Source organism: Amaranthus tricolor, chromosome 14, assembly GCF_026212465.1.
Source record: "Amaranthus tricolor cultivar Red isolate AtriRed21 chromosome 14, ASM2621246v1, whole genome shotgun sequence".
In the NCBI taxonomy this organism is placed as follows: Eukaryota; Viridiplantae; Streptophyta; class Magnoliopsida; order Caryophyllales; family Amaranthaceae; genus Amaranthus; species Amaranthus tricolor.
Window position 1 is genome coordinate 4,070,318 of NC_080060.1, and position 24,817 is coordinate 4,095,134.

General features: G+C 33.3%; 1 protein-coding gene across 1 annotated transcript; it reads right to left on the reverse strand.

The window, feature by feature from the left end:
* Positions 1-11,443: 11,443 nt before the first annotated feature.
* On the reverse strand, positions 11,444-21,474 carry LOC130799634 (protein MICROTUBULE BINDING PROTEIN 2C-like). Its single transcript, XM_057662796.1, has 5 exons — positions 21,127-21,474; positions 20,959-21,036; positions 20,059-20,382; positions 12,166-12,390; positions 11,444-11,888 (listed from the first exon to the last, which is right to left on the reverse strand). The coding sequence occupies exons 1-5, from the start codon at positions 21,295-21,297 to the stop codon at positions 11,718-11,720; spliced, it is 969 nt and encodes a 322-aa protein (XP_057518779.1). The 5' UTR covers positions 21,298-21,474; the 3' UTR covers positions 11,444-11,717.
* Between the last annotated feature and the right edge of the window lie 3,343 nt (positions 21,475-24,817).

The window sequence follows — 24,817 nt, forward strand, 5'->3', positions numbered from 1 at the left end:
AACTCGAAATAAATTATTTCTTTTTTAAAATACTCGATTCATTATTTTTCGAGATCTTTAAAATAAGATCTATATTGCTATATTTTAAAACATTTTTTAAAAAAGTATTTCTTTTGCAGATATTTTGATGCATTCTTTTGCTTAAAAACTCTTTTAAATATTCAAAAAAAATAAATGAATTTAAATTATCCAAATTATGGAAAAAAAATTCAAATATTTTGGAAGGAAAAAATATAAATGGTAGATGAATTTGTGTTAAAAGATAAACTATTAATTGAGAAAAAAAAAATTATGAACTTAAAATTTATGAATTACTGTACGTATATATAAGAAATGTGACCTGTGAATTTGAATTAATATATAATTGTTGTACTGATATATTGAGTATATAAAACTAATAGGAAATACATATTTGAATTTCCCCGAAGTAATTATGAACTTAAAAAAAGTAATTATTCAAATATAATAGCTTCAAGTATTACTCTACAATCAACAAGATTTTCGTTTTTTCAATATAATGTGAAACTATTGCAATTAAATTTTGTATTTTCAAGAAGATTTTATTATACAATTCTACAAATTAAGAAGATTATTTACATCTTCAAATATGAATAGTATTATGTACATCTATTCTGTATAAAATGGTTATTTATGTACATACCCAAAAATTAGTTGGGATTATTGTATTGCAATCATCCTTTATAATTGAGATTATTCATGTTTAATCATTGAGATTATTATGTTAGGAAAATTATTAAAATGTTAAATTATTCTGAGTTAATTTTCTTAACTACATTCACTGATGAAGATAGATCAAAATGCTTCTTTCACCGTAACTCTAAATCCCACAGTCGGGAGACGCACACCATCTCATACTCTGACATGATCTCAATTGATACTATTATTTTACTTTTTATTCTATGTGTATAAAAATCATAAATTTAACTGGTTCTTGTATGATTAGTCTGTATTTTTATTTTCATAATAATATTATTTTATAAAATTTTTAATTATATACACCTAAAAATATTATTAAAATTATATATTAATAAACAACATGAAAAGAAGTTTATTAAGTATACCACAAACGAGTGGATGTATAGTATATACTTAGCTTTACTATCAGAGCCGTCTTGAAAAATTTGAGAATTCTATGTAAAATTTTTATTTTGCGCCTTATTTATAGTATATATATTTGTTTAATTAATAATCTTAACATATTTCTTTTTTTATTAACCTTTTCATATACAGGAGAAAAAAAAGACTTTATACGGTCTATCACCTTACACACCCTCAAAAACCCCAATTTACCCTGAAGAAAACAAGAGCTACAACGGTCGGATGTATAATACCATGACTATCATTGTATGGCATATTGTCAATCACAACCCGTTGCATGTACGTTAACGTACGTATCAGTGGAATTCTTTGACTATGCTATCCAAACATGGTGGAAGAGGAAGCATCTCCACTAACTAATTAAGGAATGACACCTTCATATGGTCTGCCCCCTCTTTTGCATCGTGGAATACATATGGTCTCCCTTGATAATGTACTCTGATCTACGCTACCAAGCTAATCAAAAATTTAATTTATGCTTGCAAAATTACTATCACTACTAACTATAATGTTTCTGTTGAGTTTGACCCTGTTGATTTTTCTATCAAAGCTTTGGATACCGAGAATAAAATCCTTCGGTGTAATATATATATATATATATATATATATATATATATATATATATATATATATATATATATATATATATATATATATATATATATATATATATATATATATATATAATTGCCATAATTTTTAATATATTTGATGCACGGAGTGGTATAAATATATTTCTATTAATATATTTTAAAAATTACTAAACTGACAAACAAATTTTAAAGGTAATATTAACGTTTTTTTTATTGACCGCAATAAATACAGTTTACAAAAAATATTGTCTAAATGATTTAGGAAATTTTTTTCCAACCAAAATACTATTAATTAGGCATATTCTTTGCAAAATGTTTTAAAATAAGTTCACATAATAGTAGTGATATCATCTTTCTAATTAAATTTATTTAATTAAGAAAATGCTTAAATCACGAATTATGTCACTTATCAAGTCAAAAATTATGTTGTAATATTTATTACATGAATAAAATTGACTCTAGTAAAAGATTCTCATTGTAATACCCCGTTAAAATATCAAAAAAAATAATTATCATTTAATTTAATTAATTATTTGATTATTTAATTCAAGTCAAAAATAATTGTAACACCTTGTTAACAAAAATTCAATTTGTTAAAAAGAAATATGTTGATGTGTATGTCTTTTTTTTTTTTAGTTTTCATGATTTATCATTCTTTAAAAAAAATTTAATTTGTTAGAAGAATTATGTCATGAGTTACTTTATATAATTCTTTTTTCATGATTTACAATTCTTTAACAAAATTTAATTTGTTAGTGGAATTATTTTTGTCATGATGTTTTTATATGGTTTCATGATTTATACTTCCTCCGTTCCGTTTTAGTCGCTACATTTGCATGGACACGGGGATTAAGAAAAGTGATTGACGCACATTGTAGTTGATTGTTTACTTTATAGAGTATATTATTTTATTATTGTTAATTGTAAAAGAAAAAGAAAATTTGTGACCGTGTCAAGTTCTACATCAACACATTTCCTTTTAACAAATTAAATTTTTGTTAAAGAAATATGTAATGTATGATAATAACCAAAATAAAACTAAGAACAATAATTCCTTTAATACAAATAAAAACAAATCAATACAATAATTCCTTTAAGACTTTTGAGAAGAACGTCAATATAAATAATTTCAATACAATAACCAAGATAAGTTACTTCTTAAATAAGGCTAAAATGATAAATAATTTTAATGCGTAAAGATAAATAATAAAGCAATAAATAAGAAAACTTATTATTTGAGAAGAATGTCAATATAAATCGCAAGGAAATTTAACGTAGTAATGGAGTTTAACCTCAAAGAGCTCCAAGAAGAAGAGCAAAAGAAAAAAATGCTGAAAAATAAAAAAGTATTATTCCCACTCAATTGTTCCACAGCAGAAGTGATATCAATCACAGGTTGTCCAAGCTAAGCTCAATCTCTGCAACTGGTGCACTTCCATTATTGCTCGCATCTCCCACAGACATTTTGAAGAGGCAACAATCAAAATTACAATTAAATGTATTATTCCCTGTTAAAAAACATTACAATATACGTACACAAACACAAAACAAAGTCATATATATATATAAGTCAATTAATCTAATTAAGATGATCAAACAAAGTGTATGTATGTGCTTAGTGCTTACCAGTACGGCAGTATATCCAGAGTAAAGAAGCAATGAAAATGAGGATGACGAAGAAACTCGGTAGCCCGATCTTGGCAAAGCCAATGCTGCTGAAAAATGTGTTATTGTCTTGACCATTTTCCATGTTTGTTATCGCGTCTGAGCTTGGTTGCGCGCTCCAAACATCCAAGGTTCGGGCTGAAACACACAACAGATTGTAAACAGTCATGAGGTAAACAATCATGACACAAGGTTTATATAGAATGAAATATACTACATGAAATGTATAACTACACGGTATAACTACATGAAACTAGTTATGACACAAGGTTTATATAGAATGAAATATACTACATGAAATGTATAACTACACGGTATAACTACATGAAACTAGTTATGACACAAGGTTTATATAGATTGAAATGTACTACATGAACTACATATGTAAAACTAGTCTTTTGAGTTATTAGGGCCCTTTAACCTTTCGCTATGTGACTTAAAAATAAACAGGAGGGCGCTGAACTAAAATAACGAAGGAAATATAAGAAACTCACGAGTCTTTTGAGTAGTAGTCTCAGCAAGCATACGAGCTGACACCTGAGAAGAAATGAGTAGAGTTATCGCTAAGAGGATCCCAAGGAGTAAAGCCTTCGAGTACGCCATATTTTTTTGTTACTCTAACTTTCTCTGCAATATTTGGATTGAAGACTTTGGTTTTTGTTTTGTTTTTGGTTTTGGATGAGAAAGCCAGTGGCAAACAAGTGCATGCTTTTATAAGAATGGACAGCTCCTTTCTTTGTCGTAGTTGTTAAAATTGTCAATTAAAATAGATCATTATGTCCAACAAAACTAGTTGTGGGAATATGAAACTAAAGTATGTTTTCAAAAGGTAATTGATCCATTGCTTTGCAATAATTATATAAAAAACCTTGTTTTGTTAGCTTTTATAAAATCCTATTTGAAACGTTAAAAACTACTATAAAATCTTCAAAATTAGATTGCACAAACACAACTAACCAAATTTAGAACTTGACACGGTCACAAATTTTCTCCCCTTCTATCGCTCACATGTCACATCATATCATTTTATGTCAAGTTCTATTTTTGTCATCGATATTGACACAACTGTCAATATATTTTGTACTGCCTAGCCCTATACCGAAATGAAAAAGACAAGCGTTATGTGATAAGGTATACATAAAACCGATCTAGTAGAAATCTTAATACACTTTATATGTTTTTCTATGTATAACACATTTGAAAAAAAGTCTTTGTCTTTTGAAAGGAAAAAAAGTCATTTTAAAATGCTTTTATAGCTAGTTTGCTAGTGTGTTCAAATTCTAAGCTTTAGATTTTTTTTTCTTCCTATAGTTATTGGTATTAAAAATTAATACATCTATTTATTCATTATTAAATTTACTATTAATTTTTTAATTTTATTTTGATGACCATACTATCATTCATTTATGGCATAAAGTTAATCAATAAATGAATTGAGTAGAAATTGGGTTTTTGTAGATTTGAGATTGTTTAATAAAAGAAATTTGTGCATTCTACAAAAACCCAATTTATTAAAAGACAAATGAATGATAGTATGGTCATCAAAATAAAATGATAAATTAAGTTTTTGTAAAATGATAAATTGGGTTTTTTTAGAATGATAAATTGTCGTTTCACTTATCCGTTGTGTTCAAAACTCATTAAACGCTAAAATTAATTAAAATTGTAAATGGATGTTAGAAATTATGAAATTTGGTATCCAAGGTAATTGATGCCTTCCAGACGCATTGGCGAAGTCAGATTTTCCGTTTAATTTTTCTAAACTGTCCGAAATGGCCCTTTAAGTTACTGGTTAGATTTTAAATTTTGGAATTTTTGAAATTTGGTGGAATCATTTAAAAATTATAAAGTTTACGTAGTGCCTTAATGATATGGAGTGGATTAAATGTGTATACACGTTCTGATACATGATTTTTGTATGTGTGTTGTGTTTAGGACCTCGATTCATAAGAGGTTGAGATTCAAATCGCGAAGCGCTTGAGTTGCTTTAATCGTGCTACTAAGGTACACGCTTAGACCATACAACTGTAATCGGTTATGTAAAGTAATGTTGTACTCATTCTATATTGTGATGTGGTTTATCACGTAAGATTTAGACCCCCAAAATAATTTGTAAAGAGTTTTAAACTGGAATTTGAGGACGGTTATGCAGTTACCCAAATGGGGCTATTTAATTGGAATTGGAATATCATTGTTATTGTTCCCATGACAGTTTTGGATCATTACGGTCACCATGGGGGTATGCATACTTTTGCCTTTGGCAACTCGAATAGGACGGGCAACGTCTTAGGTCGGAGGTTGCCTTGGGATTAGCTCTCCCTTGTGTATTCCTCCAAAATTTTGAGAATACTCTGTCAACCCGAACTGGACGGGCAACGACATGAGTTGGGGTTTGAAAAGTCAAACGTGACATTAAACTAATAGAGCCTTCACATGCTAGGATGAACTCATTGCTTGTGTGTAACTCATATAATACATTGTATGTTGTCGCTGATGTGTATTGTTATGTGCTTTGGAACTTGCTATGATGTTGTCATTCGACGACTAGTAGGTTGACTTGCAGGTGGGGACTAGTGTGTGAGGACTCTTCTAATAGAACCTATAGTCGAGCTGACTATCGTACCCGAAATTACTATTAGAATTTTATCCATCCAAACTTTATTATTTTTATTTCAGTAAGTACATTTTGAATTGGATTGTATTTGGTTTGAAGAGGCCAGTAGGTTCTCAAGTTGTAATTTAAACTTCCGCTGTCTTGTTATTTCGTTATTACTATTTTATTTCTTTATCACTAGAACGTCATTGGTCCTAGAAGTGGTTTAATTTAATGTGCAATGTGTGGACCGAAATTCATATTCATGTGAATTTGTCCGGTTCACTTTAACCCGAACTATTGCACTCAATAATATTAATTGTTGTAAATTTACTATAATAAATCTCAATGATATTGTTGGTAATAAATTTTTAAAATAAACTACCATTTTTCGATGCATATATAAGGTTCAACTTCAAAATTTAACATTCAACAATATTGCCCCATTTGGCAAGTGGCTATGAGATTGCCTTTTGTCATTTTACAACAAAATTATCAAACTGTATGATTGAATTTTCCACATGGTAACGAAAGTTTTTAAAAATCCACACGGTAATCCTGAGGTTTACCCAATTCATCCTCCGTAACCTTTTTACCCGTAAAACGTTTAGAAACGTTAGTTTAGTAAGGATAACGATTGTTGTACGTCTATTTAACCCGTTAACCAAATCTCATTGCATTAGAAGCTTATATATCACCCAAAACATAAACCCTAACCTTTCCAATTTTCCCCCGAATCACATTTTAGGGTTTATGTTTTGAGGAAATATCAACGTTTTCAAACATTTTTTAGGGCAAAAAGATCACGGAGGATGAATTGGGTGAACATCAGAGTTACCGCGTAAATTTTTTAAAAACTTTGATTACAATATAGAAAATCCAATACCTTAAAGTTACCACGTGGAATTCTCCTAATAGTAGTATATTGGCAAATTAGAAGAACATCACTTGAGTTAAGAGGGTTACTACTTACTAGTACTAGTCACGAGTAATCCGAAAACTCATGGACCTTTCACCCTTTATGCATATGGTGAAGACGATCATTTTTTTTTTATGCAAATAGTTGTTGGTTTTTTTAATTAGTTTGGTTGATCAATACTGAAAGTGTTGCTATTTTTTTCGCGTTTAAGTTGTTATATACGTCAATTGTTTTGAAAAACATTTGGTAAAATTAGATGTTGAAGGTTGGCTATTTATTCAACAAGCCAAAATTAATTGAAAATAATAACAAAATTAGTATTTTCATTTAAACATAAAAGCCAACTTTTAGCCGAATAAAAAGTCATTTACGCAATATTTTTTTGACTTTTGACTTTTTGACTATTAGCATTAACATTAGCATGATATTGAAGCCTTAGCCCAAAACTTAACCTAACCCTTACAAGTTTAAGTGTTTTTTTGCACTTCATAAAAATTATAAAATTTTAGTTTTTTATGAGTTAGATATACTAGGTTTGATAATGATAAAAATTATAAAATTGTATATGTCAAAACAAATCTAAGATCTAAAATCTATCAATGAAAAATTACATACAAGTTTTTCTTTTCTTAAATAGAATATTCATTACATGACAATATCAATAGAAAACAAAGGAAGTGTTCTCTTTGATGTTGCGGATCATTATGGAACTAAAGGTATAAATCTATAACAAATACAGGTAGGCATGGCCACGGTCCGGGTTGGTCCGGTTCCGTTCCGGTTCCATCCGGTTCCGGTTCCACCCGGTTCCGGTTCCATTTGGAACCTGTCGCGAACGGTTCCGGTTCCGGTTCCGGTTCCGGGCGGTTCCAAACGGTTCCTTGGCGGTTCATGAGGCGGTTCCGGCGGTTCCAACTCACGGGACGGGCGGGTCGGACCATCGGTTCCATTTTAATTTTTTCTTTAAATTTTTGTATAATAAAAAAATACTATAATATCGCGGACGTACCTTTGATGATTACTTGATTATTAGCGAAATTCATTGCATGTCAAGTTGTCATCGTTATTGAAATATTTACTAAAATGAATGGAAAAAAATTAATTAATAAGAAACGAATCAATGATAATGTCGATAAAGATGATTAATAAAAAAAGAGGGAGAAAATGGACTTGAACCTAGTACCCAAATGAATACTAAGCTGCCTACGTATCCCGAAGGAATCAAAGCCCACGTAGTTCTTTGTCATACCTTTTATTTATAGTTGTTGAGTGTTGATTCATCGTTGTCGCTTGTCGGATTGATCCTATTCGTCTTCGTCATCATCATGTGGTTGATATTGATTAGATGCTTCCGCTGACTCTCCTCCTGACGATGATGAAGTTGTATCCATCATCATCCATGGATCATCATCGTCGTCTTGATCATCATCGTTCCTTAGTCCTTGTGTTCGAATCTCAGCTTGATCCCAATCTTTCTTGCAAACACATATTTGAATACTATGTGGAGCAAGACGAGATCGCTTTTCATCCAAAACTCTTCTACCTGCACTAAAAGCAGACTCCGACGCAATAGTTGACGCGGGAATTGCAAGGACATCCTTTGCAATTCTCGATAAAATGGGAAATTTAACAGATTTTTCTTTCCACCACTCCAAAATATTATAGACACTTGGGTCTATTTCAAAGTGGTGTTTTAGATAACTATCTAGTTCTAAAAATGTGGTCGAGGAAGAAGAAGATCCTACAAAACTATCATCTTGCGTCATTATGTTAGCAATTACTGAATTATAGAAAGAGGGACGAGCCGAAACGCTAGCACGCCTAGACATATCGCGTTTCGGGTTATATACACTAGCGTAAAATTCATACAGTTCAGCTAAATATTTTTTACATGTTCCGACATAATAAGCTACATCGGAAGACGGGCGATCTAACGCTTGATAATAAAATCCTATTACTTTGGTTAGGACCTCGGTTTTAAAACGTGGGTCCAAAATGGTTGCGATTCCATAAATGTAAGGAAAATCGGTAAAATATGATTTCCATTTTTCCATCATTTCAGCAAGAATCGGCCTTAATTGTGGGTTAGTATCTTCTTGTGTATGTTTAAGCAGGTGATAAAAAATAGTAATACATTCACTTATTACTAAGTGAACGTTCGGTTCATAAACATAAGAAAAAATCTTAGTCGCGTGGTCATACGCTTCTAATATGTTATGTACACCTATTGCTAATTCCCAAGTTTCATCAGCTATGAAACTATCTGTACACTCACTATATAGTTGTGTTATTACTGGGCGATAAGCAATCGCCTTTCTTAATAAATCGTTCGTTGACCCCCAACGTGTAGGAGTATCTAATGACCAATACACTTTTTTAAGTTGGTATTGGTCACATAATTGTTTATATCTTCTTTTAATCTTTCCGATCCTAAGCCATTTTACTATATCCCTAATTGGTTCTAATAATTCACTTAATTGTTTTATACCTACTTGACAAGATAAGTTAACTATGTGCGCACAACAACGTATGTGTAATAAGCTACCCCCAAGGATTAAACTAAAGGCGGGTTCGTTAAATAAAAGTTCTATACATTTTATGTTTGCGGTTGCATTATCTGTTGAACAACAAAATATTTTATCTAATAAGTTCCATTCCCTACATATCTCTATTAATCTATATTTTATGTTTTCGCCGGTGTGTCTTTCTCGCATAGTCTCAAAAGCAATTATTCTTTTTTGAATAATCCAATTTCGATCTATCCAGTGTGCTGTTACACACATATAAGATTCTAAATGTGGGGGAGCAGACCATATGTCAGTTGTTATGCTAACCCTACCATTAAACGATTTAAACATTTCAACTAGGTCATAGCGCATTGATTCGTATAATTTAATTGTTCGTCTTTTAAGAGTGTTCCTAGGGATTGCTCTAAATTGTGGTTGCAATTGTTGTCTAGTGAGACGCTCATATGCCCTACTTTCACCGTGGTTAAAAGGCAATTCATCGCAAATTACATACCTAGAAAATTCATCAATCATGTCATTACGATTATATCTAAAAGGCATACCTGTGTTGGGAATGTCCCATTGTGTCTGTCGGCTTCCACTTGTGGTCCCGCTGCCGCTTGATGCATGAGTTTCTTTTGTGATTCCATGCTTCTTTGCCAAATGTTTGTTAAAAGATCCCGTTCCACCACCTAACACGTATTCAAAAAACACAATAAATAAATGTTTATAAAATATGAATATATAATGTATGAATGTATTATGTATGTATAAAAAACTTAAAAAGTATTTACCTCTGGCGAAATTGTATGAAACTAAGGGCTTTACTCCTTGACTTTCACAAATTTGACAAGTGCATAGGAACATATCTGGATTCTCGGTTGGTTCTTTTGTGAAATACGACCACACATGTGAAACAGCTCTACCACTAGAAGGTGGCATTGCCGGAAAAGGTTGTCTTACTGGTTCATCTTCATCTAAATAAATAATTTAAAATTATAAAACTATAATTAAATAAATAAATAATTTAAAGTTTAATTAATTTGAAGAATAAAATTATAAAACTAACCGATAGTTTGGAAATTGACTCGTTTACCACGAGCTTGTCTTTGTTGTTGTTGTTCTCCTTGTTCTTCATCTGATCTTGTTGATGACTGTCGAGATATATGTACCCCAATTGGGGTCGTTGGTTCTTCTTCTTGTTCTTCTTCTTCTTCAATTTGTATATCTTTTTCCACTTCTTCTGCATATTGATGTAACTCCGGGTCGTACCCTTCCGGATAATTAGGTTCATAATTATAATTACTAATGGAGGGTGTTGTTGATACCGACGGAGTAGAAGTGGCCTTTCTTTTGGAGGAACTGGAACCTCCTAATGATTTTGCCACTTTAGTAACTTTTTTTGTGGCTTTTTTCAAAAATGAAGACATGATTGATAGTATAGAAGTAAAAATAGAAATATAGAATTAAGAAATAAATAAATGATTAATTATGTAACTAACTAAATTAAGAAATAATTAGAAGACTAATTATGTAATTAAGAGTATAATTGCGTAATTAAAGAATTAAGTAGAGAGAGTAGGAGAAGAGATGAGTTGTGAATGAAAATGATTGAAAGTGATGAGTATTTATAGGATGGATTCCAACGGCTCTCTAACGGCTAGTTTGGCTCAACGGTTCCATGGAACCGGTGGGCCGGTTCAACCGGACCGGTCCCGGTTCCGGTTCCGGTTCCGGTTCCATGGAACCGTTGAGCCGGTTCAACCGGACCGGTCCCGGTTCCGGTTCCAGAACCGGTTCCATGGAACCGTTGGACCGGTTCTCCCGGACCGGTTCCGGTTCCAACCCGCGGGTTTTTTGGCCCGGTTCACGACGGTTTTTTCCGGCGGTTTCACGGTTCCGGCGACTTTTTTCCGGCGGTTTCACGGTTTCGCGGTTCGGGGCGGTTCGGAACCTGTCGCAAACGGTTCCGGTTCCGGTTCCGGTTCCAAGCGGTTCGGGACCGGTTCGGTTCCGGGTAACCCGCCCCGTGGCCATGCCTAAATACAGGTAACGACGATTTCATTTGACAGATTAATTATACTAGACTAGACTAAACTAAGATAAACAAGAAAAAATAAATTAAAATTTAGAATTTAGCACCAAATACTAAATCAAATTAAGTATACATCAAAACTATTGCTCATTCCTAAAAAAAGCCACAAACAATAGAAAACTGCTTTCGCTTGATGTATCCCTTGCTTGAAAACATGTTATCACCACAAGCATAATTCTATAATACACTAAGGAAACTAGAAGTGTTGGTTTAACAGCATTGGGCTTTACAAATCTGAATTCTTGGTCACAAAAACAAACGACTGAAGATGCAATCGTGCTTTGGCTGCAGCGGTAAGTGATTCCTCGTCTTGCTTCTCTTTTGCCATAGCTACTGCAGCAATATAGGCTTCTCGGGCTTCTTCCATCTTTTGCATATGATTTTCATCCATATCGTCCTAAACACAGTATTGGTTGAGGGTTAAGAGTCTAAGAAACATATGCACTATATATTGGGTGTCATGTTCGGTTCAATCTGATTTTGTGTATTAAATTACAGCCGGTCTCCTGAAAGACCGTCTCTCAGGCACAACCCATTAAAGTTTAATTAAACAAAAAGATGATAGTGGGAGAGAGACCGTCTCTCATAAGAATTTGGGATTAAATTAAGATATGCATAAGGATCCAACAAAATCATGAATCACATTCAATAAATTAAATAAGACGCAAACTTACTAAGTCGGAGAGATGATCGGCATAGTGTGGTGTGATGTCGTAATCCTCATCAAATGTTACTGCATCATCCGATTCCTGGGACAATCCTTCGAATATATGCATCAGTGATGAAATCTGCGAATGCATGGAATCCAATTCCTCTTGAAGCTGCTCCACCTTTTGATTGGATGTCCTAGCTTCCCATTGTAACTTCTCAACGGCAGCTTGTCTGTCTGCTAATTTTATCTAGGAGATAATAATGGGAAACTTTATCTGAGAAATGATAATAGGATGATAGATATGAATTCAAATATTGCATTGAAAGTACAGCAACCTCAAAATGCACAATTATATTAATTCTAAAAATGTTCTCCTATATTTGGCCCAAAGAGGGAGCATATAACATTGCCAGATTAAATCATTACATATGCGACTATGCATGATTTATTAGAAGCATGTTATCAAAACTAAGAAGCTTCAACGCAATGCCATCGGCACTATTGTTGAGTAGTAAAGTCTGCCAAAGAGATCTTATGCCACAGAAAACCAACCCAACATTTGCATTCCTTAAAATCATCTTTGCAGCAAAAGAAGCAATCTGCTCGCCCAAGCGAAAACCCGACAACTAATGAGCAATAACATCAGAAAAACGTAATCAAAACTACAGTTTTCATCAGTCCATGAACACCTACCAAAGTCCGAAAATGACTTGTCTATGAAATACTTTTGCTTGTTATAAATGCAGTATTTCTTCCAGAAAGCTCTCACACTAATCGATACTATCGAAATCCATATTCCATACATTTAGGAAACGCAACCTCAAGAACACCAACTAATTAGAACTGAAGTCTGAAACATAAATGGGCTGGAGAGTGAAATACAAATATAAATGAACTATTTAGACAAGGTCCTATGTCTCAGCTGGAGCAAGTATCACCTTCACCACGCAAGGTACTGTGTCTTGGTGTTTATATTCATGACCATAGTGCTGAAATGCAATTTCAGTCACGTTCGAATAAACGGATTTTGTGGTCAATACAAATTGTTTTGCGGTTGTTTCAGCCTACATTACGTTTGCGTAAACTCATATTCTTTTACCTACGGTGATGCGGCCTTGTGTTTTGCCTATGTTCAGGACAACACCAGTTTAAGCAGGTTCAGCTGTGTATCTCTCATCTATCCTCGACCCTTTTGCATCATGGTTATAATTAGGCATGGCCACGGGGCGGGTTACCCGGAACCGAACCGGTCCCGAACCGCTTGGAACCGGAACCGGAACCGGAACCGTTTGCGACAGGTTCCGAACCGCCCCGAACCGCGAAACCGTGAAACCGCCGGAAAAAAGTCGCCGGAACCGTGAAACCGCCGGAAAAAACCGTCGTGAACCGGGCCAAAAAACCCGCGGGTTGGAACCGGAACCGGTCCGGGAGAACCGGTCCAACGGTTCCATGGAACCGGTTCTGGAACCGGAACCGGGACCGGTCCGGTTGAACCGGCTCAACGGTTCCATGGAACCGGAACCGGAACCGGAACCGGGACCGGTCCGGTTGAACCGGCCCACCGGTTCCATGGAACCGTTGAGCCAAACTAGCCGTTAGAGAGCCGTTGGAATCCATCCTATAAATACTCATCACTTTCAATCATTTTCATTCACAACTCATCTCTTCTCCTACTCTCTCTACTTAATTCTTTAATTACGCAATTATACTCTTAATTACATAATTAGTCTTCTAATTATTTCTTAATTTAGTTAGTTACATAATTAATCATTTATTTATTTCTTAATTCTATATTTCTATTTTTACTTCTATACTATCAATCATGTCTTCATTTTTGAAAAAAGCCACAAAAAAAGTTACTAAAGTGGCAAAATCATTAGGAGGTTCCAGTTCCTCCAAAAGAAAGGCCACTTCTACTCCGTCGGTATCAACAACACCCTCCATTAGTAATTATAATTATGAACCTAATTATCCGGAAGGGTACGACCCGGAGTTACATCAATATGCAGAAGAAGTGGAAAAAGATATACAAATTGAAGAAGAAGAAGAACAAGAAGAAGAACCAACGACCCCAATTGGGGTACATATATCTCGACAGTCATCAACAAGATCAGATGAAGAACAAGGAGAACAACAACAACAAAGACAAGCTCGTGGTAAACGAGTCAATTTCCAAACTATCGGTTAGTTTTATAATTTTATTCTTCAAATTAATTAAACTTTAAATTATTTATTTATTTAATTATAGTTTTATAATTTTAAATTATTTATTTAGATGAAGATGAACCAGTAAGACAACCTTTTCCGGCAATGCCACCTTCTAGTGGTAGAGCTGTTTCACATGTGTGGTCGTATTTCACAAAAGAACCAACCGAGAATCCAGATATGTTCCTATGCACTTGTCAAATTTGTGAAAGTCAAGGAGTAAAGCCCTTAGTTTCATACAATTTCGCCAGAGGTAAATACTTTTTAAGTTTTTTATACATACATAATACATTCATACATTATATATTCATATTTTATAAACATTTATTTATTGTGTTTTTTGAATACGTGTTAGGTGGTGGAACGGGATCTTTTAACAAACATTTGGCAAAGAAGCATGGAATCACAAAAGAAACTCATGCATCAAGCGGCAGCGGGACCACAAGTGGAAGCCGACAGACACAATGGGACATTCCCAACACAGGTATGCCTTTTAGATATAATCGTAATGACATGATTGATGAATTTTCTAGGTATGTAATTTGCGATGAATTGCCTTTTAACCACGGTGAAAGTAGGGCATATGAGCGTCTCACTAGACAACAATTGCAACCACAATTTAGAGCAATCCCTAGGAACACTCTTAAAAGACGAACAATTAAATTATACGAATCAATGCGCTATGACCTAGTTGAAATGTTTAAATCGTTTAATGGTAGGGTTAGCATAACAACTGACATATGGTCTGCTCCCCCACATTTAGAATCTTATATGTGTGTAACAGCACACTGGATAGATCGAAATTGGATTATTCAAAAAAGAATAATTGCTTTTGAGACTATGCGAGAAAGACACACCGGCGAAAACATAAAATATAGATTAATAGAGATATGTAGGGAATGGAACTTATTAGATAAAATATTTTGTTGTTCAACAGATAATGCAACCGCAAACATAAAATGTATAGAACTTTTATTTAACGAACCCGCCTTTAGTTTAATCCTTGGGGGTAGCTTATTACACATACGTTGTTGTGCGCACATAGTTAACTTATCTTGTCAAGTAGGTATAAAACAATTAAGTGAATTATTAGAACCAATTAGGGATATAGTAAAATGGCTTAGGATCGGAAAGATTAAAAGAAGATATAAACAATTATGTGACCAATACCAACTTAAAAAAGTGTATTGGTCATTAGATACTCCTACACGTTGGGGGTCAACGAACGATTTATTAAGAAAGGCGATTGCTTATCGCCCAGTAATAACACAACTATATAGTGAGTGTACAGATAGTTTCATAGCTGATGAAACTTGGGAATTAGCAATAGGTGTACATAACATATTAGAAGCGTATGACCACGCGACTAAGATTTTTTCTTATGTTTATGAACCGAACGTTCACTTAGTAATAAGTGAATGTATTACTATTTTTTATCACCTGCTTAAACATACACAAGAAGATACTAACCCACAATTAAGGCCGATTCTTGCTGAAATGATGGAAAAATGGAAATCATATTTTACCGATTTTCCTTACATTTATGGAATCGCAACCATTTTGGACCCACGTTTTAAAACCGAGGTCCTAACCAAAGTAATAGGATTTTATTATCAAGCGTTAGATCGCCCGTCTTCCGATGTAGCTTATTATGTCGGAACATGTAAAAAATATTTAGCTGAACTGTATGAATTTTACGCTAGTGTATATAACCCGAAACGCGATATGTCTAGGCGTGCTAGCGTTTCGGCTCGTCCCTCTTTCTATAATTCAGTAATTGCTAACATAATGACGCAAGATGATAGTTTTGTAGGATCTTCTTCTTCCTCGACCACATTTTTAGAACTAGATAGTTATCTAAAACACCACTTTGAAATAGACCCAAGTGTCTATAATATTTTGGAGTGGTGGAAAGAAAAATCTGTTAAATTTCCCATTTTATCGAGAATTGCAAAGGATGTCCTTGCAATTCCCGCGTCAACTATTGCGTCGGAGTCTGCTTTTAGTGCAGGTAGAAGAGTTTTGGATGAAAAGCGATCTCGTCTTGCTCCACATAGTATTCAAATATGTGTTTGCAAGAAAGATTGGGATCAAGCTGAGATTCGAACACAAGGACTAAGGAACGATGATGATCAAGACGACGATGATGATCCATGGATGATGATGGATACAACTTCATCATCGTCAGGAGGAGAGTCAGCGGAAGCATCTAATCAATATCAACCACATGATGATGACGAAGACGAATAGGATCAATCCGACAAGCGACAACGATGAATCAACACTCAACAACTATAAATAAAAGGTATGACAAAGAACTACGTGGGCTTTGATTCCTTCGGGATACGTAGGCAGCTTAGTATTCATTTGGGTACTAGGTTCAAGTCCATTTTCTCCCTCTTTTTTTATTAATCATCTTTATCGACATTATCATTGATTCGTTTCTTATTAATTAATTTTTTTCCATTCATTTTAGTAAATATTTCAATAACGATGACAACTTGACATGCAATGAATTTCGCTAATAATCAAGTAATCATCAAAGGTACGTCCGCGATATTATAGTATTTTTTTATTATACAAAAATTTAAAGAAAAAATTAAAATGGAACCGATGGTCCGACCCGCCCGTCCCGTGAGTTGGAACCGCCGGAACCGCCTCATGAACCGCCAAGGAACCGTTTGGAACCGCCCGGAACCGGAACCGGAACCGGAACCGTTCGCGACAGGTTCCAAATGGAACCGGAACCGGGTGGAACCGGAACCGGATGGAACCGGAACGGAACCGGACCAACCCGGACCGTGGCCATGCCTAGTTATAATGCACCAACGCGATACCACTGCACATCACCTAGGCACACTCCAGGATAAGAGGCAAAAAAAACAACTTTTTGATGAAAAAATCGACTTGACTGTGTCTTGCCAGTGCCCCCGCCTTGTGTTTTGCCTATGTTCAGGACAACACCAGTTTAAGCAGGTTCAGCTGTGTATCTCTCATCTATCCTCGACCCTTTTGCATCATGGTTATAATGCACCAACGCGATACACTGCACATCACCTAGGCACACTCCAGGATAAGAGGCAAAAAAAACAACTTTTTGATGAAAAAATCGACTTGACTGTGTCTTGCCAGTGCCCCCGCCTTGTGTTTTGCCTATGTTCAGGACAACACCAGTTTAAGCAGGTTCAGCTGTGTATCTCTCATCTATCCTCGACCCTTTTGCATCATGGTTATAATGCACCAACGCGATACACTGCACATCACCTAGGCACACTCCAGGATAAGAGGCAAAAAAAACAACTTTTTGATGAAAAAATCGACTTGACTGTGTCTTGCCAGTGCCCCCCCCCCCCCCCCCCCCCCCCCCCCCCCCCCTCTTACAGAATACCCTCATCCTGACTTCTTTTGAGGTGCTCTCAAAGGCCTTGCACCTAAATGCATCTTTTAAAGCCAGGCGTTGCATTAATTATACTCCAAAGTCCAAACTCTAAAAGCAAACATTAATTTATGGGATATAGGCTGTAGATTTGGAGACAAATACAAGAGATAATAAAATATCAGCACAGATGCGCGTTCCAATTAAAGGAACACTAGCTATAAAAGAATTTCAACCTGTGTGAAGTTTTTAATTGTGACAACCCTTCTCAGCTCACCTCTCTCACTCTGATGCTTATACTTTTCCATGAATGTTCTTAACCCATCAATTACCAATTTTATTCTATTACTTTTACTGTAGTAACACTAGATATACTTCGAACTTCAAACATCAACAACAGGAGACAAAAATACTTTTCCAAGTGATCTTGTATCAGATAATAGGTAAAGACCCAAAAAAAAACTAGCACTAATAAGGACAATCCAGGTTCCTTACCTACATAACTTGCAATCTCACAAGACAAAGCATGTGACACATTAGGAAACGTCACCTAAGCTGAGCCTAAAGAGACACTAACTATGCCACTGTCACAACTTCCTCGTTGTTGGGGCACAAGTCCCATATGAGCTAACTCCAATGCCTATTGGCTTGTAGCATAACATATATTTCGGTACAACTAAAATCACTGGGGGCTATCAAATTTCCCTCCTTAGATCTAGAAATACAATCCCGGCTCATATCATGATCCTACACAAAACACAACCTCATAAGCCTATCAAATCTCTTGGGTACATCAACCGGAAGCTAAAACGAGGAAAAGAATAGACTAAAGGTAGATTAAAAACAAGACTGAGTGCAAATAACACATACAACCCCTAAAAGATGAGCAAGATATCCTCCTTCCATCCGATTTCTCTATAAACTTTTCTAGAAACTAAAGTTGAAACATTCAAAAACCCATCTATAAAATCTGACAAGATAAGAACACTACTCTACCCCCATGAGAAAATCATTAAACAAACCAAAGCATTCCCAAGAAAACATCCAGTAGTAAATGCCAATCACGAAATATGAAAGGAATATAAGTGAGCTTAGTTCACCTTTCTCCAATCACATAGCCCAGAACCACTTCTAAGACTGCTCCTTGACTAACACTGAAAAACACAGTGGGAAAACGCTAAATCCATCTTTCCTGCTCAGAATTGTAAACCCTTATCCGTATCCAAAATCCTCAAAAAATCACTATCATAAGCTTTCACAAGATGAAAACACCACTACATTGCCCAGCTCAATGAAAACCATCCACCATCTCATGAGATTAACCTCTATAAAAACATTTCATTACAAGAAATTAAGCTTGTGAGAAATAAGCAAACTAGGAAGCACTAAATATATGCTTCTAAAGAAAGAAGGTAGTACAAAAATAAGAAAAACAATGTTCCATTATCCTAATGTCATTAAATCACACCTAAGTTCCTATCAAAAACACTAAAAAAGAGAGGAACACCTGAAGCGAGTTCTTGGAAACACCTGAAGTGAGTTCTTGTAAAATAAATCCCAACAATATAATTGTATTGAAAACATTAAGCGAAGCGTAGATAGTATGAAATAGGTGGGAGAAACTCGATATAGTGCATCACTCAAAAATGGAACATCCAAAAGTTCCATAAGAAAGAAACACAAAGTCACAAAAGTTAGCGAGACAACGGAAAAAGATCCTTAGTCCTCCATTACCTCTGTGGCTCCAAGACATCTAATGGAGCTAGAGAGACTTGATATAGTGAATCTTGTTTCTTTCCCATCGAACTCATAGAGTCACAAAAGTTAGAGAGATAACGGAACAAGATATGTAGTCCTCCATTTCCTCCATGCTTTCGAGAAGTCTAATAAAGCCTCTTCAAAACAAACTTTTGCACATGTAGTGCATGCCTGTCTACCTAGGCTCTTCATTCACCTCAACTACATAACTACCTCGTGAAAGTGTGACCTACGACATAGGCATGAATCTTTTAGTCTACAACCACTTCAAAAAGGCAAAAATAATGGAAATTTGTAAAATAAAAATGCCAAGTTGGTCACCGGATCACAAATTTGTATCTCATATGGGTACCCTATTCATAGAACGTAGGTCGATATTTGGCAATCAAAGCATCAGTGAAAATACGTCCTCATATTTTATATGATTGACTCTCAATTCTCAAAGCATCTTAATGCAAACAACTCATCAACTATAGCATAAACAAGTTAACGCAACAGTTGCAAACCTCAGGAATTTTATCATAGGGTATAAAAGATCCAAAAATAAACTAAGAGTAAAGAACCAAGCAGAGATACCTTTGCATCATTAAGCTGCAATTGACTTGACTTAGTAAGAGAATCCTTCTCAGCAGCAAATTGTTTCAACTCATTAACTTGTGATTGTATGGTACTGATCTTATTCTTAGCCGCCTCTGCTTCTTTTAAAAGTTCATCTTTTTCAGATAATTGACGGCGTAGATCCTCCAACTGTTCCCTAAGAGAATTCAACTCTTCTTTTTCTGCAGCCATATTAGCCAATAAAACAGCTGACTGGTCATCACTGGCTTCATCAGTATCATTCTTAGAATGTATGCCTTGCACTTTGTCTCCATGCTTAGACTTAACTCCATTCTTGTTATTCTGCGGGAAGCAAAATAGAACCAATTTCAAGCACCCAACTTTCACAAGTCCTTTTCACTAACAACGTTCTAAACTAATTGGGTTAGATAAGCCCCATAATTTATAGGATCCCACCAACAAAAGCCCTCGGGCCCCTTGATAATGAGGATTTAAATAAATTTCAAATAGCATTAAATTTACATAAGCATAAATTACATTACCTTAAATAGCAATAAGTTTTAGAATTTATCACCAAACTACACATCAATCAGTGTAATTAATGTTTCATATTTACATTTTCCTTTGTTTGTTGCCTAATTTATTTTTTCAACATATTACTATCCAAATAATCAAGCTCCCAAAGACTTTTTTACATAGACTAACATAATAGCACTCCTAACATCTAATAAAATCACTTCAAGCGTACAAAATCAAAACCACAAGCAATGTGATTCAGATTCTCCATAAATTGAACCAATTTCTTTTAGATTCCTATCTATAGAACTATTTCATTAATTCTTCATACATTACTGAACAATCATAAAAATTCATACTTGCAATTTTAGTTAGACAACATTCGGAAAAAGTAAAGTATACCTTTCTGGAATCTCTAGAAGGAGTTTTGGTATAAATCATAGAACCCCTTCTTGTGAATGAACTATTAGAATTCCGGTCCTAAAAATCAGAACACATCAAATCAAAAATTCCCAAAATTTAGGGCAATATAGAATGCAGTAGAAATCAAAGAAAAAAGAGGGGAATTACAATGAGAGACTGAACGAGAGGAACAATTTCAACAAGGTCTTTGTAGAGACCCCGATCCATATCGTTGGGTAAGGATTGATTAGGGTTGTCGGCATTAAAATTGGTCCTGGCCGAAGATTTATCATCCAATTCCATGTACTCTTCTCTTGATCTTCCTCCTGTTGCGTACATTTTTCTCCTTGATTCACCAAAATTTGCAAAAATTTAGGGACAATTTGAGTGACTCACTGTATATGACTGAGAGGAGGATGGGTGGATGACTTGATTTGAATTATTGACGAAATACATTCGAGTTTAACTAATGGAGTGAGAGAGTGAATAACGGTTAAAAACTTCACTCTAAATTCAAATTACATATGTTAGTAGAGTAGGTCTCCTATAAACATAGTACAAAATATTAGTGGATAATGATTATTTGTAAATAATTATAAAAAAATAAAAATAAAAATAATAAATAATCAAAGTAAAGAAAGAAAAGTTAAATTATAAAAATAATAGACCTATGACATAGTGTCACATAATAGTTTTTAGAATTGATTTAAATCACGATTATTTACCTAGTAAAATTCTAAACTTAGGCATAAAACACGTATACCGATCTTAGATTTAGGAAACAGATTTATGAAGTAAGGTGCGAGTAAGTAGAGTCGGGTGTGAATAGTTAGAGTATAGTGAAAAGGCAATAGCCATTTAACAACCAACAATGAATATTTATTTAATACTTTCATGATAATTAGCTTAAATAGTTAGCTTATTAGTCTGTATTTTCAAGTGATCAAACTAATTAATAGCTCTAACTAACAGTTGACTTATTTTCTTTAATAATAATAAATCAGTCTAACTAGCTGCTTTTTTCGCCTTTAATAAGAGTAAATTAGCCTAGTTTACTAAACTTTTTTTAGGTTATAGGGTGAATTGAGGAAAGTAGATCAACTAACGAGAAATGAATCTAAGTTGATCCTTAAAAAAAGTGATCTATGGTTCATGAGTCTCATAATCACCCTAAACCTAAGTAAATAAGAGATGGTTTGGTTTTTCTATTTTTAAGATTCTGTTTTTTAAATAATAAATTGATTTTAATTCCTGTTTCCTTTTTCTCAAAATTATTTCATATTTTTTTAAAATTGTTTCGCATTTTCAATTGTTTTTATTTTCTTTAAAAAGCTATTTTACTTTTGTTTAAGTGCATCATAAATAAAAATTATAAAAAAGTATCATAAAATACAGTTCAAAATATTGATAGGGACTTTACTTGCAAAAGAAAGCTCATGGATGTATGCTCATAAATGTTGGACAAAAGATTTTAATGTATACTCACATTTGTATGCATATAATGAGAGTATAAATTTTGGATAAAAGAAAATCGAATCTTGTCTTAATTGAAGTAAATATATAAATTTTTAATATGAGATAATTTTATAGTGAGACAATTTCTATAAATATACATTTAGTAGTTAAAGTGGTTATTTACAATTTTAAAGTAATCAATTAAAAATTAGGCTAATTATATATATACGTTTCATGATAAGATGATATTATACAAGACGAGCCAAAGCAAATATCACCTTTTCAGAAAAGATCCTTCAATCGATTTTTGTCTAATCTTCTTCCCCTCCGATCCAAATAAACATATTTAGGTGGAAAGAAAATAAATAAGCAATAGAGTAGCTTATAATGATCATATATAGCTTTCAACATTAATAAGAGAACATGCAGATTTTATTATATGAACATGGAGTTGAAGAAGCGTTATCAATGTATTTTCTAGTAGATTTTTAAGCAATTGGGACCAAATTGTGAAGGCCTATCAATTATCATCATGATTCATGTCCTGATTTTGTACGTACGCAACACAAACGTGTGCCTTATCTACTCTTCTCCCTGGACTTTAGATTTAGGGTTTTGTTGTTATTATAATCAGGGGCGGAACAAAGATTTTAGAGACGCTATTTATTTTTGTAATATATTTTAAATTGAAGTCCTTTATTATATTAAGAAATAAAATTTTTTCCACTTCAAGAAAAATATATCAAGACAAAATGTATTATAACATTATATTACTTCAAATATAGAAAAGGTTTACAAACAAATCATTTAAAAAATATTACTTGAAATTGGACCTGAATAGAACCATAACTTTGACCCGACCTGCAACAGATCAGGTTAACCTGATTTCGACCCACTTAACATGTTTATAGTTTTTTGTTTTCATTTAAAGGTTTTTTAGGCCTTAATTTAAATTTTATGTTTTTTTTGTTGTTTATCTTGTATTTACTATGAAAAAAAATATTAAATAAATTGAATTTAGTTATACTTATTGATTTAACTCGCTCGAAATTAACGCGATTAATTAAATGGGTTATACAGGTTTGTTTCAGGTTTAAAATTTTAATCTGAACCTAACCCATTTTATAAAAAAATCTAGTCAGGTCAACCCATTTAATTAATTGGGTTAAAGTCTCAACCTAAATTCACTTATTTTGGATTAAATTTAGGTCGAATTAGCAGGTCAGGTCAACTTTATAAAAAAGTCTCATATAAGAGTTTAGAGTCATAGTTTTACTTATATGTTTAAATTTGATTTGTAATTTGTTGATCATGCGATGTCAAGGGAGATATTAATATCGCATTACAAAACATTATATCAAATAAATTCTATATATAAAAACATAATCAAAAAGAAACAAAAAACACAAAAAACAATGTGAAAGAAGGCATGCAAGTGTCAAGTATCTACAAGACTACAACTGCTCTATTTTTATCAATTTTAAATTGTTGTCTGAATCCCTTTTGTGTATTTGCTTATTGTTATTTAGACGTAGATATTGTATAACTCTTGATTTATGACTTTTCATGTTTTATATAACTAGTCCATTTTACAATATATATAGTCTTAGTCCACTGATAATCTTATTGGAATTTCTAGTATTAGTCTAACGCAATGTAATTATGTGTGAGAATTGGGTTCATTAGTCATTATTAAGGAAAATTTATCCAAAATAATCTCATGTATTGTTATTTTTTTGAATAATTTCTATTATTGATTATTTCTAAATAATTCAGCCTTTATATTACGTCTTCTGACATCACCCTTTTTCATATTTTAACCGGTTATTATAGATACCTATCACTATATAGGATTAGGGTTGGACCAGCGAAGAAGCATAAGGGGGAAAAGAAGTGAATGTAACGGCTAGTAGGTACCTATAATAGTCGGTTAAAATGTGAAAAGAGGTGTTGTCAGCAAATAATATACAAAGGTTGGATTATTTTGAAATAATCAATAGTAGAGATTATTCACAGCATATGGGCAATAGGTGAAATTATTCTGCACAATTTTTTCCATTATTAGTTGTTATTAACCCTATTATTATTATATTTATCCCACACTAAAGTAAATATATCAATTACTAAAACATAATAATTATTATCTTTATATATATATATATATATATATATATATATATATATATATATATATATATATATATATATATATATATATATATATAACACATAAAAGGGCGTATTTCTAACTAAAATTTTGTAAATGTCAAAATATATGACACAATTTTTTTAATTGGTATCGTTTTTGTTTTTTATTATTTTATTATTATTAAAAAAATAATGGGAGTTGCGAAATTCATCATTATATATGGTGGAGAAAGGAGGCTCCATGAATAAATGATGG